This window comes from Leopardus geoffroyi, chromosome C2, assembly GCF_018350155.1.
Source record: "Leopardus geoffroyi isolate Oge1 chromosome C2, O.geoffroyi_Oge1_pat1.0, whole genome shotgun sequence".
Lineage (NCBI taxonomy): Eukaryota > Metazoa > Chordata > Mammalia > Carnivora > Felidae > Leopardus > Leopardus geoffroyi.
In genome coordinates, this window is record NC_059333.1 from 6,474,689 (window position 1) to 6,492,067 (window position 17,379).

General features: G+C 38.5%; 1 protein-coding gene across 1 annotated transcript in view; it reads left to right on the forward strand.

Annotated features, from left to right (window-relative positions):
- Positions 1 to 17,379, forward strand: part of BRWD1 (bromodomain and WD repeat domain containing 1) — a 128,685-nt gene that overhangs the window by 43,662 nt on the left and 67,644 nt on the right. The window contains exons 11-17 of the mRNA XM_045501358.1: positions 174 to 274; positions 1,521 to 1,561; positions 2,410 to 2,508; positions 5,830 to 5,980; positions 6,236 to 6,370; positions 10,941 to 11,069; positions 11,514 to 11,739. Coding sequence (XP_045357314.1) covers positions 174 to 274; positions 1,521 to 1,561; positions 2,410 to 2,508; positions 5,830 to 5,980; positions 6,236 to 6,370; positions 10,941 to 11,069; positions 11,514 to 11,739 — 882 coding nt within the window. The remainder of the gene's footprint in view (positions 1 to 173; positions 275 to 1,520; positions 1,562 to 2,409; positions 2,509 to 5,829; positions 5,981 to 6,235; positions 6,371 to 10,940; positions 11,070 to 11,513; positions 11,740 to 17,379) is intronic.

A 17,379-nucleotide genomic window follows, 5' to 3' on the forward strand; every position in this document is an offset into this window, starting at 1 on the left:
TCGCTCTGCATTATATTAATTTTAAAGTCTTTATGTAATGAGTTATAAAATGGATCTATTGAGATAAACTTAGTTTTGGAATAAGAGATTTTGATTAATTTGATACAGAGATTTGGTTTGTTTGGGTATTTGTTACAAACCCAAGTTTTTTAACCCTGACGTTTTTATTGCAGGTGGTATGTTTTTAGCCACAGGTAGTACTGATCATGTAATCAGAATGTATTTTTTGGGTTTTGAAGCACCTGAAAAAATCGCGGAACTTGAAAGCCACACGGTAAGTACTCATGTTATAAAATTCTGTAGATTAATTGTTAATATTCCTTTTTAAAAAAAAATTTTTTTAACGTTTATTTATTTTTGAGACAGAGAGAGAGCATGAACGGGGGAGGGTCAGAGAGAGAGGGAGACACAGAATCTGAAACAGGCTCCAGGTTCTGAGCTGTCAGCGCAGAGCCTGACGCGGGGCTCGAACCCACGAACTGCGAGATCGTGACGTGAGCTGAAGTCGGACGCTTAGCCGACTGAGCCACCCAGGCGCCCCAATCGTTAATATTCCTGTTGGTACATGGTCAAATATTGCTAACGAAATTGTTCTTGATTTTAATTTTATTTTTTTTAATTTTTTTATTTAAAAAAAAAAAAATTTTTTTTCAACGTTTATTTTAATTTTGGGACAGAGAGAGACAGAGCATGAACGGGGGAGGGGCAGAGAGAGGGAGACACAGAATTGGAAACAGGCTCCAGGCTCTGAGCCATCAGCTCAGAGTTCGACGCGGGGCTCGAACTCACGGACCGCGAGATCGTGACCTGGCTGAAGTCGGACGCTTAACCGACTGCGCCACCCAGGCGCCCCAGTTGATTTTAATTTTAGATATAGGAGGGATTGCATGTATAAAGGTGAAGGATATTGCAAGTATGTGACAGTGCTAATATTTTGTGGTGGTTATTTCAGCTTTAAGTGTGAGTTTGGGTGGGGTTAGTTTCAAGGGGACTACTCCTCTTAATCACACTAATTAAATCAGAATGCTCTTTTATTAATGTATAGTAAGATAGCTCTCAGGATTCTAGAATACTGGTCAGTGGTCAGGTTATCTTTTTTTCCTGTAGGAAGTTCTGTGAAGTTATTTGATAAACAGATCCAGATTACTTTAAAGGGAAAAACATTTTGAACCTAAATAATCATCAAAGTGAATAGGACTTGTTTTCAACTGTTAAAACCTTTATGTTTTGATCACTTTCCACATGTGAATTTTTACACAGATGTAATTCATTGTAAATACAGTTTTAAATTTAGAATGAAGTCTTCTTTTTTTAATAGTCTCGTTAGATTCACGTTAGGTTTTTGCACCTAAGTGTAAGATACGTGTTTGAATGATGAAGCTAAGCAGCACAGATTCTCGTTCTTGTGCTAAACCAGATGTGTTTCTAGCTCTAAAATGGAGGGGTTTTTTTTGCTTTGTTTACAAATAAGAGGGTTGATCACTTTTCTGTTTGTTTTGTGCCCCCCTCCCCTCCTTTAGGATAAAGTTGATAGCATCCAATTTTGTAACAATGGTGATCGGTGAGTAAGGGTTTTTGTGTTTGTGAGTGGGTTTTTAGGCAAACATACTGTGCTGCATAGTAGTGCAGCTAATACATTGCCTTGCAAATTGCAGGTACTTAGTAGTAATTGTATGAATTGAATGAAATGTGTCTGTGGGGGGCGGGGAGGGACATATTAAATGCAAGTGTTTAGAATTGTAGCTTCTACCAGCTCCTATGACTGAAAGTAGCTTTCCTTAACTCACTACTGGCTAAATGTTTGATTTGTAGGAAAATTAGATGTAAAGATAGTAAAATTCCTGATGTTTGAGTAGTTAAAAAAAAAAAAAAAACTCTTCTAATCAACCACTGTGATGTGTCATGTGACAGAATTGTCACTTAAACTATATACTCTCTTATGGTCCCAAGTGTCTTTCAGGTGCCTTTCCTAAACTGCAGTTTTTAATACTTTCTCTTGTTAAAAGATTGACGTATTTTTACATAGTGGCCAACGTGAATTAGCTTGAGTGTAAAGATGCTAAAATGGAGCTTTTGCTCTTACTGATTTTCCCACACACACACCTTTAATTCTTCCTAGTTATTTTTCCTTGTCCAGGTACTTCTTGCACATTGTCTTCTCAAAACTCCATCGATTTGACAAGCTGTTGAATGAGTTTGAAATGTGCATTAACTCCATAGGGCCAGGCAAATTACAGCAAACCAATTTTTCCCATTCAGATAAGCTCTGAATCCCTGTCTTTCGAGATAACACCTCTGCATTTACTTGCAGTCAGAATAGCTACATTAAAAGTGTTCTGGCTTGTGATTTTGTCTGTAGTTCTTAGTGGCATGTTTGTGAGCATAAGATCTTTTTCTGAATATTTTAAGGTTCTTAAGTGGTAGCAGAGACGGAACAGCACGGATTTGGAGATTCGAGCAGTTGGAATGGAGGAGCATTTTATTGGATATGGCGACCAGAGTCTCAGGGTAAGTGGAAGCAGGTGCATTGTAATTACTTGGTCCTTCTCTCCCTGGTGGTTGACTGCTGTGTTCAGGGGATTGGAGCCACTTCCTGTTAGGAAGAGCAGTGATCTAAATGAATGGCTACTTCCTGCATATCTGATAGATACATAAGATTTGTAAATCTCATTTTTCCCGAAGAATTGATCCTTATGTTTATGTTTCTAGTACACTGCCTGCTGTAGGGTAGCCATGTCAAAGGTTTTACCAGTTTTTCTGAGAAATGTTTCACATTTAGTCCTTTGGAAATCCTCATGTCTGCTTTACTTTTAGTAATTGTAGGGGAAATTAACTCATTCTCTGCTGTGTCTCAAACAGTTCTAATTTGGTTTCAAAATAAATGAGATCTTAACATTTTTGTGAAATGATCTGTGGTAGGGAATGGAAGCAAGATGTACTGGAAATCTGATAATCCTTGTTCACAAACAAATCACACCATTACCATGATTGAAAAATGATCTGTCTGGATACTCAAAAGCACCTTAGTGTGGGAGTGAATACTGTTAGTCCTTGATTGGTTGAAATAGTGAAGGTTATTTCACTATTAAGAGGATAACTTGAAATCACACTCACCTATGAAAAATTATTAAGCAAAATATGAACATTGATGTAAAAACTTCAATATAGAAAGTTTTACTGAGACAGAAAACTGCTCAGTTTTCTTGTTGCCTTGGAGAGCACTTTGCCTGAAATCCCCCCCCATGGTGGGGATTGTCTTTTCTCATTTAAAGTTTTACCTCTTTCCAGTCTTGAAAAACAGAGTTTTCTGTATGTAAGAATTAATGGGTATATTCGTTTTAGTGTTCTAATCTTGGGTGATCAACTTGGTGAAGGACAAAATGTCTGTTGGTTCAAAGCTATTAACAGGTGAATGCCTTTTAGTTTAAAGTGAAGCATGGATGGGGAGCCCGGGTGGCTCGGTTGAGCGTCCCATTCTTGGTTTCTGCTCAGGTCCTGATCTCATGGTTCATGGGATCAAGCTTGGCATCAGGCTCTGTGCTGACAGTGCAGAGCCTGCTTGGGATTCTCTCTTTTCCTCTCTCTCTGCCTCTCCCCCCCCTCCCCCCAAAATAAATAAATAAACTTAAAAAATAAAGTGAAGCATGGAGTCTTTGCCTTTACTTCATTTTGCCTCTTATGTTACACTTTTCCCTAACCAATCTAGTTAGGATTATTCTCTTGTCTGTGTTCCATTGTGCTTATATACAGAGATACTATGGGATACTTCTTCCATATTCTTATGGTGGTTTTCTTTAATTACAATGTATGTTTGTGGCACAAGAACAGACACTCAGATCATTGGAACAGAATAGAGAACCCAGAAATGGACCCACAAAGGTATGGCCAACTAAGCTTTGACAAAGTAGGAAAGAATATCCAATGGAATAAAGACAGCCTCTTCAGCAAGTGGTGCTGGGAAAACTGGATAGCGACATGCAGAACAGTGAACCTGGACCACTTTCTTACACCATACACAAAAAGAAACTCAAAATGGATGAAAGACCCAACTGTAAGACAGGAAGCCATCAGAATCCTTGAGGAGAAAGCAGGTAAAAACCTCTTTGACCTCGGCCGCAGCAACTTCTTACTCGTCTTCAGAGGCAAAAGAAACAAAAGCAAAAATGCACTACTGGGATCATCAAAGTAAAAAGCTTCTGCACAGCAAAGGAAACAATCAGCAAAACTAAAAGGCAACCGACAGAATGGGAGAAGATATTTGCAAGTGCCATATAAGATAAAGGGTTAGTATCTAAAATTTAAAGAACTTCTCCAACTCAACACCCAAAAGACAAATAATCCAGTGAAGAAATGGGCAGATGACATGAATAGACACATCTCCAAAGAAGACATCCAGATGGCCATCTGACATATGAAAAAATGGTGAGCATCACTCATCATCAGGGAAATACAAATCAAAACCACAACGAGATACCACTTTATACCTGTCAGAATGGCTAACATGAACAACTCAGGCACAACAGATGTTGGCGAGGATGTGGAGAAAGAGGATCTCTTGCACTGCTGGTGGGAATGCAAGCTGGTGCAGCCACTCTGGAAAACTATGGAGGTTCCTCAAGAAGCTAAAAAAAAGAACTACCCTACGACCCAGCAATTGCACTACTAGGCATTTATCCAAGTGATACAGGTGTGCTGTTTCAAAGGGACACATGCACCCCCATGTTTATAGCAGCACGATTGACAATAGCCGAAGTGTGGAAAGAGCCCAAATGTCCATCGATGGATGAATGGATAAAGAAGATGTGTATATATACAATGGAGTATTACTCGGCAATCAAAAAGGATGAAACCTTGCCATTTGCAACTATGTGGATGGAACTGGAGGGTATTCTGCTAAGTGAAATTAGAGAAAGATAAACATCATATGACTTCACTCATGAGGACTTTAAGAGACAAAACAGATGAGCACAAGGGAAGGGAAGCAAAAGTAATATAAAAACAGAGGGGTACAAAACATAAGAGACTCTTAAATATGGAAAACAAACTGAGGGTTGCTGGAGGGGTTGTGGGAGGGGCGGTGGGCTAAATGGGTAAGGGTAGAATTAAGGAGTCTACCCTTGAAATCATTGTTGCACTATATGCTAACTAATTTGGATGTAAATGGAAAAAAAAAAACAAAAAAATGTTATGTTTATAATTTCTTGGGATGTATTCTCTGATTTCAAACGCAGCTAGGCCTTACCCTATCTCTGTGTATTACGAGTATATTTTACAGAGAGACTTTGCATGTCATGTTCATAAAGGCTGCAAATCATTGCAGGTGTTTGTGTCCAGGCCTTTCTTGCCAAGAGAGCCTGTAGGAACCGCCTGTAGGGCACTGTAAAGGGATGAGTACAGTTTTACGTACAGTTAAACAGATTGAATATCTGTATGTCAGGCACTTTTCTAGGTGCCGGGGATGTGAAGATGCTTTCCTTCTTTCTGTTTTCCTAAAATTTCTTGTCATCTTCTCTGGAGAGAGAAACAACTTTATTGCTGATAGGACTTGATGTCAGGGGAAGGGAATAATAGAAAAGGGGGAGAGAGAAAAAGCTTTGCCTTTATGAGCAGTGGTGGTGTCCTAACATCTGCCTTCATTCAGACTCAACTGTTTCTAAATTATCCCCTCCCTGTCCCATTTTTGCCATAATCTGTTTATAGATAATCTGCTGTGGGTCAGATGTGTATCAGACATATAATGATGTATATACATGAACTAGATTACTTTTTGCTATTTTCGTATTGATTGTACCATTCAAATGAATTTACACATTGTGTGGTTTTTCATAGGGACTTATCTTTGGAAGAGGAAAGGTTTATGAAACCCAAAGTAACAATGATAGCTTGGAATCAGAATGATAGCATTGTTGTCACAGCCGTGAATGATCATGTCCTTAAAGTGTGGAATTCTTACACTGGACAGCTGCTTCATAACTTACTGGTAAATAGTTTTTATACAATATAACAAATCAAGATTTTTTTTGAACTGTAATTTGATTTTTGAAAGTATAAAATTAATACACAGTATGTTCCATTGATATTATTAAATGAGTAGAAATTTGTGTTTATACTAATGTATAAATCACTGTCATTAACACATTTTTAAAAGCCCTTACGTACTACGGCAATACGGGTTTTTAATTTGAAAGTTCAAGCTTGCGAACTCTCCTTAACTATATGATTTTGTTGAATAAAGGGACATGCTGATGAAGTCTTTGTCTTGGAGACACATCCCTTTGATTCCAGAATTATGTTATCTGCAGGACACGATGGCAGCATATTTATATGGGATATTACAAAAGGCACCAAGATGAAACATTATTTTAATATGGTAAGCGAGGTGTATCTTCACGTACGCTTGCATTGCTTTCACGTGTCTGGATTATGATGGTTGGCCAGAAACTGATCTGTGTGTTTCGGCAGTTTATATTTCTAGCAGTCAGGATACTTAAAGACTAATAAATATCCGACAGCCATATGTACTTACACTCTGTGTAACTGGCTGGGTCACATGAAGGAAAGATTTTCAAAAGCTATTAATTTAGCTCTCTGTATGTGTGAATGTGTTTGAATTTGTTTAAATTGGCAAAGTTGCGTTCATTGTATATAACTTTTTCACTAAATTTATTGAATACTTTGTAATAAAAATAATAGTAAAGTCATCTAGGAAATCACAAACATTGTTGGGTTTTTCCAGCCTTTTTTCTTTTTGCACATGGAATATTCTAAAACCAAATTAGGATCCTATTACATATTTTTTAGAATTTCTCATCTACAACCACAAGATAGTTACCAAAACCAGCAAATTTAACATTGATAAAGTAGCATTATATAATCCATATTCAAATTTTATCAGTTGTCCTAGTAATGTCTTTTTAGTTATATTTTGCCCCTTGAAACAGTGTTTAAATAGTTCAGGATCATGAATTATATTAAGTGGCTGTATGTTTCTAGGTTTCTTTTTGTTTTTAAACTTTTTTTTTTAATGTTTATTTTTGAGAGACAGAGCATGAGTGGGGGAGGGACAGAGAGAGAGAGGGAGACACAGAATCCAAAGCAGGCTCCAGGCTCTGAGCTGTTAGCACAGAGCCCAGTGCGGGGCTGGAACTCATAAGCTGTGAAATCATGACCTGAGCCAAAGTTGGACGCTCAACTGACTGAGCCACCCAGGTGCCCCTATTTCTAGATTTCTTTATTCTTCAACAATTCTTCCTTCTTTTTTTCTATTTCCCACGTTGTAACTTTTTTGATGAGTACAGGCAAGTAATGTTACAGAACATCTATTTTTTTGTCTGATGTTTCGTCATGATTTGATTCTGTTAATACTTCTTTTTGGTGGTGATAATTAAAAAAGTTTTTTTTAACATTTACTCATTTTTGAGAGAGACAGAACGCGAATGGGGGAGGGGCAGAGAGAGGAAGATACAGAATCCAAGGCAGGCTCCAGGCTCTGAGCTGTCAGCACAGAGCCCAACACTGAGCTCGAACCCACAAACCGTGAGATCATGACCTGAGCCTAAGTCGGACACTCAACTGACTGAGCCACTCAGGTGCCCCTTGGTGGTGATAATTTTAAATATTTGGTGAGGTGGTAGTTGCCAGGTTTCCCCCACTATAAAATAGTTGTTTTTCCTCTTTGTAACTATTAAACTTATTTTTTCAGGAGGTATTTTGGGACTCTGTAAATATCCTATTCCTCATTAAATTTTCACTTACAAACATTAGTATCCAGTGCTATTTTTTTTTAATATAACCAACATAACATTTATTGGATTAGGAGAAACCATGGCAAGTTACTGCGTGATTTGGAACATGAAAATAAGTATTGTGAATCCCTGAACAGAAATAATTAATTGACCAAATATCCGTTGCTCTTACCAGACTCTGAGTAACGTTAGCATGAACAAATGCATAAACGAGTCAGTAAACAGATGATGAACGAGCTGTGCTTTCCTCATTGTGAAAAGTGAAAACTGGTTCAGTTGTTGAGGGTAAGTGAGGGCCCTTAGATCAGTAAGGCTGTCCGGGGTCCTGCAGGAATAGCCACGCCATGAGTGATGGTGTTTTGTTTTTTACATTTATTTATTTTCGAGAGACAGGAGACAGAGTGTGAGCAAGGGAGGGGTAGAGAGAGAGGGAGACACAGAATCTGAAGTAGGCTCCAGGCTCTGAGCTGTCAGCACAGAGCCCGATGCGGGGCTCGAACTCATGGACCGAGAGATCATGACCTTAGCCGAAGTCAGACGCTCAACCAACTGAGCCACCCTGGCACCCCCGAGTGATGGTTTTTAATGGCATTATTCTTTCCATATTTATTAGTTGGCATTCTTGCATAGTTTTGTAGTCTTTTTTCATTTTACAGAGAATGTTTTCCAAAATCTTAAATGTATTTAAAGAATTTGCAGTTGTATTTTTGACTCTAACTTCAGCCTTTCTCAGAAAGTTCCGTATGTAGTGAACTTAACTGTTGTTGAGTGTTTAAGTGGTTTTTGAATATCCTGGTCCATGGCTGCTTATGTAGATCCGTGATTATTTCCTTAGGGTAAATTCTGAGGGAGTTATTGTGTAAAAGAGTTTCTGTGTTGTTAAGACTATTGACTGATACACATGTGAGATGTTTTATAAAATTACTGTACAATTCATATTGAGTTTCAGTTCAAATTGTAATTCATTTTGGAGGCAGTCTAGTAGCAGGGTAGATAGATGAGTGGTTCTTAGACCTTTGATTGAAGGCCATCTGAGTCCATGTGTTTTGTGTTTTTTAACCTTAAAATTTTATTTCAGTATGTTTTATTTTGGATAATTCTTGACAAACAGTTATATGCATTATTATATTTATTACCATAAAATGCACTTAAAAAACTCAAACAGTATGGTCAAACTGAACATGTGTTACTAGGCATCTCTGAAAATTACATCTCTGTGGGTTTGAATTACTGGAAAAATAAGTCTTTCCAGCAGTTTTTCTGTGGTCTTAAAATTTATAGGTGGCTCTATTTTCTTAATTATTCTTTAAAACTCATTAAGAACATTACTCCCTGAGGGGCACCTGGGTGGCTCAGTCGGTTGAGTGTCTGACTTCGGCTCAGGCCATGATCTCAGTTTGTGAGTTCGAGCCCCACGTCAGGCTCTGTGCTGACAGCTCAGAGCCTGGAGCCTGCTTCAGATTCTGTGTCTCCCTCTCTCTCTGTTCTTTCCCTGCTAACATGCTGTCTCTCTCTCAAAAATAAATAAAGATTTAAAGAAAAAAACCCAAAAAACATTACTCCCTGCATTTAACTCATCAGAACAGAAAACTACACTAATTCAGGTTTTAAGCAGAATATAAGCTGAACAATTTGTGAGCCAAAGAAGTCTCAAGTGCGCAACAATGATCTTACTTTTGGTGAGACACCCAGACTTTGCTGTGTATACAGAGTTCTTCTTACCTTCACTGCTCAGCTGAGAGCTCCCAATTCTCTGTTAGATTACTTAGGATTGTAAATTACTGACATTACAAGATTTCATGAAATAGATAATAATCTTTAATGTGACATTGAATTGCTGTACAATTGAATTACATTGAATTGCAAAATGCAGGTTGCATTTTGTCAGGAATCACTGGAGGATTCTTCAAACTACAGGTAGAAACCCAAGTCTGGCTTACTCTGCTTAGGTAGGTTGGCCTGCTCAGGAAAACTTCCTTTTCAGCAGGTACCTTAGCAAAACTTTTGGTGCACTTAGGTCTCCGCGTATGACAGGAGAGTAGCTGCCAACATCTTTGACCTATAAGCCAGGGTCCCTACCTCTACTTAGACTTGGAGTTTCCAGGCCACGATGCGAAGTGGTGCCAGGGTGTGGGTTGGGCTGTAGAGGTGTCTCCTCGAAGGACTGTGTGGGTGGATCTCTATTCCTGTGTTTTCACAAAAAATTAATAGAAAAGTATTTCTATACCATTTGTTCCTTTTTATGTTATGAGACAACACAAATTTGTATATGTATTATGTGAATACATAATAGGGCAGTGCCCTCAATAGCCCGGGAACTTAATTTTTAAGTTTGTTAATCGGTGCCCATTTGTGCGTGGTATAGCAGTTGTAAAGTGCTTCTGATTTTCAAGCAGGTATTTGGGCATGATGTAAGTTTGTTTTGGCAGTCAGTGGGTGGATGGTTCATCTTCCGACACTGATCAAACCTGGCATAAAGTTTACTTATTAGAAAGTTACAGGCTCAGACAACAACCATGCATGCAATAGCGATATGCTGTCAGTGAAACAACTCCTCTAACTATAAATTGGTAGTGCTAACCTAATATAATTACAGTTGAAGAGCAAGAATAAAAATTTAAAAGCAGTCTGTTTAAGGCAATATTCATGATGTAATTGGAGCACCCTTCCTGAAATTTGTGGTAGTTTGAAATGAAGTAGGTTTAGGCATTTATATGTGCACCTTTGTGACTTGGTAGGATTACACTTTTGCATACAGTGGTCAGACATCTTAGGGGAAAGTTTAAACTCCAGAGAAGTACTGATTTTAGTTCATGAATACCATACTTCATTGATCTTTAATCATTTATCTTGTGGGTTATTAGTCAGTAGCCTTTTGCTATGTATTGAAACAGAAGTTTATGAAATTGCTTGTCATTTTCACTTCTAGGAAATTAAAGCCTTTACTTCAAATTGGCTTATGATCTTTCATTCTGTCATTTTGAGAACTCCTTGGAATACCTTTTGAGATATTTTTCTAGGCTAGTGGAATCAGAAGTGAATTTTATTTTCTGAAAATACATGTGCTTAATGCAAAATTTGTTTTTAAAGATTTTGAGAAGTGATGTGTTTGTAGCAGGAAATTGGCAGCAAACAGTTGATAAAGCAAAAGCGCTTGTACAGAATTGGTTATAACCTTTTCTCTCTGCTTCCCAGATTGAAGGACAAGGACACGGAGCTGTTTTTGACTGTAAATTTTCACAGGATGGACAGCATTTTGCCTGTACAGATTCTCACGGACACCTTCTGATATTTGGGTTTGGATGCAGCAAGCCATATGAAAAGGTCTTTTATTTTTTATTTTTTGGTAGCATTTTTAACCACTTAAAAAATGTTTTCATTGCAGTGTAGTTAACATACAGTGTCGGCTACATTAGCTTCAGGTACACAGAGTAGTGACTCAGCAGTTCTGTCTGTTACGTGCTCATCAAGAGAAGTGGACTCTTAATCCCATTCACTTACTTCCCTCATCCCCCACCCACCTCCCCTCTGGTAATTATCTGTTTGTTCTCTATATCAAGAGTCCATTTTTTGGTGTGTCTTGAAAAGGTCATTCTTAATACTTTCTTATAGTAGTAAAATAAGTAGTAACGGTATTTTGAAAATGGGTTAGGTGTATTGATTTGGTTTCCAATTATAAATTGTTTTTTCAGATTATAAATGTTTAATATTCGTATTCTTTAACATATATAAACCCCAAAATGTCAATCTGTAAACTTCTTTTTTCAGATTCCTGATCAGATGTTCTTCCATACCGACTATCGACCACTGATTAGAGATTCTAATAATTATGTCTTAGATGAGCAAACTCAGCAGGCTCCTCACCTTATGCCTCCACCGTTCTTGGTAGATGTAGATGGAAATCCTCATCCAACTAAGTATCAGAGATTAGTGCCAGGCCGAGAAAATTCCGCAGATGAACATTTGGTTCCACAGCTAGGCTATGTGGCTACAAGTAAGTGCAAAGTCTTTTTTTTTTTTTTTTTTTTTTAAATGTAAAAAATAGTATACAGAACTCATGTACTTTCAGATTCACAAGTTACTATTTTGCAATATTTTATCATTCTATCTCTAGATACATATAACTGTTTTTAACCATTTGAGACTTAAGTAGTGGACTGCATGTTCATTTATCTCTAAATTGTCAATATGTGTTTTCTGAGAACACAGGTATTCTCGTATGTAACCATAGAGAGTTACCAAAAGCAGGATATTTAACACTGGTACAGTATTAAATACATATACACAAATCTATTGTCTGTAATCAAATTCTGTCTGTTATTCTTTTTTTTTTTTATTTTTTTTTATTTTTTTTTATTTTTTTTTTACTTTTTATATATATATGAAATTTATTGTCCAAATTGGTTTCCATAAAACACCCAGTGCTCATCCCAAAAGGTGCCCTCCTCAATACCCATCACCCACCCTCTCCTCCCTCCCACCCCCCATCAACCCTCAGTTTGTTCTCAGTTTTTAACAGTCTCTTATGCTTTGGCTCTCTCCCACTCTAACCTCTTTTTTTTTTTTTTTTTTTCCTTTTTTCCTCCCCCTCCCCCATGGGTTCCTGTTACGTTTCTCAGGGTCCACATAAGAGTGAAACCATATGGTATCTGTCTTTCTCTGTATGGCTTATTTCACTTAGCATCACACTCTCCAGTTCTATCCACGTTGCTACAAAAGGCCATATTTCATTTTTCCTCATTGCCACGTAGTATTCCATTGTGTATATAAACCACAATTTCTTTATCCATTCATCAGTTGATGGACAGTTAGGCTCTTTCCATAATTTGGCTATTGTTGAGAGTGCTGCTATGAACATTGGGGTACAAGTGCCCCTATGCATCAGTACTCCTGTATCCCTTGGATAAATTCCCAGCAGTGCTATTGCTGGGTCATAGGGTAGGTCTATTTTTAATTTTCTGAGGAACCTCCACACTGTTTTCCAGAGCGGCTGCACCAATTTGCATTCCCACCAACAGTGCAAGAGGGTTCCCGTTTCTCCACATCCTCGCCAGCATCTATAGTCTCCTGATTTGTTCATTTTGGCCACTCTGACTGGCGTGAGGTGATACCTGAGTGTGGTTTTAATTTGTATTTCCCTGATAAGGAGCGACGCTGAACATCTTTTCATGTGCCTGTTGGCCATCCGGATGTCTTCTTTAGAGAAGTGTCTATTCATGTTTTCTGCCCATTTCTTCACTGGGTTATTTGTTTTTCGGGTGTGGAGTTTGGTGAGCTCTTTATAGATTCTGGATACTAGCCCTTTGTCCGATATGTCATTTGCAAATATCTTTTCCCATTCCGTTGGTTGCCTTTTAGTTTTGTTGGTTGTTTCCTTTGCTGTGCAGAAGCTTTTTATCTTCATAAGGTCCCAGTAATTCACTTTTGCTTTTAATTCCCTTGCCTTTGGGGATGTGTCGAGTAAGAGATTGCTACGGCTGAGGTCAGAGAGGTCTTTTCCTGCTTTCTCCTCTAAGGTTTTGATGGTTTCCTGTCTCACATTCAGGTCCTTTATCCATTTTGAGTTTATTTTTGTGAATGGTGTGAGAAAGTGGTCTAGTTTCAACCTTCTGCATGTTGCTGTCCAGTTCTCCCAGCACCATTTGTTAAAGAGGCTGTCTTTTTTCCATTGGATGTTCTTTCCTGCTTTGTCAAAGATGAGTTGACCATACGTTTGTGGGTCTAGTTCTGGGGTTTCTATTCTATTCCATTGGTCTATGTGTCTGTTTTTGTGCCATCTGTCTGTTATTCTAATATCTCTTAAAGCTTTTACTGTTCTCCCCTGATGTGGATTTCAGTATGGGACTGCACGTTAAATTTGTCATTGATAACGTTCAGGTTGTACAGTTTTGGGCAGAATACAGAATAGAATAAATGATGTTGTAGCCTTCCTGGAGCATCACGTCAGGATGCTTGCTTCTGATTGTGTTTTGTCCAAATGTTGGGGTAATGTTGTCTTTGAAAACTTGGTTAAGGTGGTGCCTGCCGAGTGCACTTTCTCCACTATAAAGAAGAAATGTGTGGGGAGGTAGGAGACAAATAATCAGGTCTGTACTAAACTTTACCCGTAAGTTTTAGGATCCACTGATGGTTTCTGCCTGAATCAGTTGTTGTTATGAAGGTTGCAGAATGGTTGTTTCCTAACTCTGTCGTCATTGCATCTACATTTTATTAGCCTTCCTTTTATATATTTACATAGTTCATTAAGTTTTAATATGGACTTAGGGGTTGTTATATAGTGGATTATAATCCATAATGGCCATTATTTTGTTGTTCATAGTAATTTTAGATTTGAGTGTCAGAGTCTCAGGCTGAGTGTTGTTCCCTTTCTGAGTCCCTTGAACACTTCCTTACTTTCTGGCACAAGATGTTTGAGTCCCATCTTGTACTTTGCCTGTCCTCATCAAGGGCAGAGTTTTTATTTTGTTTTTTGTTTTTTGTTTTTTGTTTTTTTGTATCTGTTCCCAGCAGTGTCTCCATACAGATGTTATTAAGCAAAGAAAAAAATGCTTATGTTTTGTTTGGATGAGGATTGATTTACTAAAAGTTAATCACCAGTTATAGTTAAGGCTAAGACTTAATGTAGATCGCTATATGTTTACTGTTTCAAATGTTTATTTTTTGTTAGTTTAATTGAAGTATAGTTTACATACAATAAAATTCACCAGTTTCAAGTGTACAAGTCAAGTGAGTTTTGGCAGATGTTAAGCAGTCACGTAACCACCACTACAATCAGGGTCCCCAAAAGTTCTGTTGAACTTATTTGGAGTCTTCTTGTCCTTTGTAATGACTGTTCTATTTTGTCACTTTAATTTTGTCTTTTTAAGGAATTTTATATAAATGGAATTGTGCGATATGAAATCTTTTGTATCTGGCTTCTTTAATTTAGCATGGTGCCTTTTTAAAAATTAAAAAAAAATTTTTTTTCAATATTTATTTTGAGGGAGAGAGAGAGCACGAGGGGGGAGGGGCAGAGAGAGAGGGAGACACAGAATCCGAAGCAGGCTCCAGGCTCTGAGCTGTCAGCCCAGAGCCCGATGCGGAGCTTGAACTCAGGAACTGTGAGATCATGACCTGAGCTGAAGTTGGATGCTTACCCGACTGAGCCACCCAGGCACCCCCGCCCCGCCATTTTTTTTTTTTTTAATGTTTATTTATTTATTTTTTTTTAATTTTTTTTTTTTCAACGTTTATTTATTTTTGGGACAGAGAGAGACAGAGCATGAACGGGGGAGGGACAGAGAGAGAGGGAGACACAGAATCGGAAACAGGCTCCAGGCTCTGAGCCATCAGCCCAGAGTCTGACGCGGGGCTTGAACTCCCGGACCGCGAGATCGTGACCTGGCTGAAGTCGGACGCTTAACCGACTGCGCCACCCAGGCGCCCCTTTAATGTTTATTTTTGAGAGGGAGAGAGAGAGAGCATGAGTGAGGTAGGGGCAGAGAGAGAGAGGCAGACACAGAATCCAAAGCAGGCTCCAGGCTCTAAGCTGTCAGCACAGAGCCCAGTGCAGAGCTCGAACTCATGAAATCATGACCTGAGCCGAAGTCGGACACGAAACCGACTCAGCCACCCAGGCACCCCAGCATGGTGCCTTTTTAAAAATTTTTAAAATTTGAGGCACCTGGGTGCCTCGGTCTAGTGTCCGGCTTAGGTCACGATCTCACGGTTTGTGAGTTCAAGCCCCTCGTCAGGCTCTGTGCTGACAGCTCAGAGCCTGGCACCTGCTTTGGATTCTCTGTCTCTTTCTCTCTCTGCCCCTCCCCCACTTGTGCACGATCTCTCTCTCAAAAATAAACAAATGTAAAAAAAATTTTTAATTTAAAAATTTTATCTTTATTATTATTTTTTTTTTAATTTTTTTTTTTAACGTTTATTTTTGAGACAGAGAGAGACAGAGCATGAACGGGGGAGGGTCAGAGAGACGGACACACAGAATCTGAAACAGGTTCCAGGCTCCGAGCTGTCAGCACAGAGCCCGACGCGGGGCTCGAACTCACGGACCGCGGATCATGACCTGAGCTGAAGTCGGCCGCTTAACCGACTGAGCCACCCAGGCGCCCCTTATCTTTATTATTATTATTATTATCATTATTATTATTAATATTTTTGGGGTGGGGAGAGAGAATGTGTGCATGTGAGTGGGGAAGGGGCAGAGAGAGAGGGGGAAGAGAGTATCTTAAGCAGGCTCCAAGCTTAGCATGGAGCCTGACACAGGGCTCAATGCCACAACCCTGGTATCATGACCTGAGTGGAAATCAAGATTCTGATGCTGAACTGCTCGACCGACTGAGCCACCTAGGCTGCGCAGCATGGTGCTTTTGAGATTCATTTTTGTTGTTGCACATATCAGTTGTTTGTTCCTGTTTGTTGATAGTACACCACTGTATGCATATACCCTCACTTATCCCTTTACTAACGTTTGACAGACGTGACTTTTTTCCATTCGGGGTTATTAATAAGGAGTGCTAAAATATCTATCATGTGGGTTCGTCTTATTTCTCTTTTTGGTTCTATTTTATATATATTTTAAAGTTCTTTTATTAGGGGCAGACACATTTCAGATTGTCCTCTTGGTGAATTAATTCCTTTATCATTATGAATTGTTCCTTTTTCCTTGGTAGTATTTCTTCTTTTGAAGACTATTTTTCTGTTTCTGGTTTTGTTTTGTTTTTAATGTTTATTTATTTATTTTGAGAGAGAGAGAGAGAGAGAGAGAGAGCGAGAGCACGTGCTCATGAGCCAGGGAGGGACAGAGAGAGAGGGAGAGAGAGAATTGCAAGCAGGATCCATACTGTCAGTACAGAGCCTGATAGGGGCTCAAACCCATGAACCATGGGATCATGACCTAAGTTGAAATCAAGAGTCAGATGCTCAACTGACTGAGCCACCCAGGCGCCCCTATTTCTTTGTTTTGTATCAATATACTAATCCAACCAATTTTGATTAGTATTGTCATGGTGTGTCTTTTCAGTTTTTATAGCCAGTTTGTTTCTTTGTATTAAAACCGATTTCTTGTAGGCACCAATCCAATCTGACAACCTATCTGTTAATTGAAAAATGTAGACCATTTACGTTTAATATAACTATTAGCATGGTCAGGGTTAATTCTCTACCATTTTGCTGTTTTTTTCTCTTTATCCTTTCTGTTCTTTATGCCATTCTTCTTTTTTTCCCGCCTTGTTTGAAATTGATTACTTTTTAGTATTTCATATTATCTTCACTAATTAATGGCTTACTGGCAATACTTGTTTGTTTTAGTTATTTTTAATGATTGCTGTAGGACAAGAATTGCCAGTGTGTGATTTGCAGACCTGTAGTTCTATCCATGACCTTTTTTGTGGGTTCTTCAAGTTCACAACTATTTTCATAATAATATGGAAATATCAGTTACCTTTTTTTATAGTGTTGATATTTGCACTGATGATACAGAGGCAATGGTGTGTAAAACTTCTGGCACCAAAGCACTAGCAGTCATTGTATTCTTCATTGTGTTGAACACACGTTTAAATATTCTGAGTTTTAAAATTGGAAGTATGCATTAAACAATTCTGCTGTGTATTCTGAAGTTTCTTTATTCAGGCTGTTGGGAACA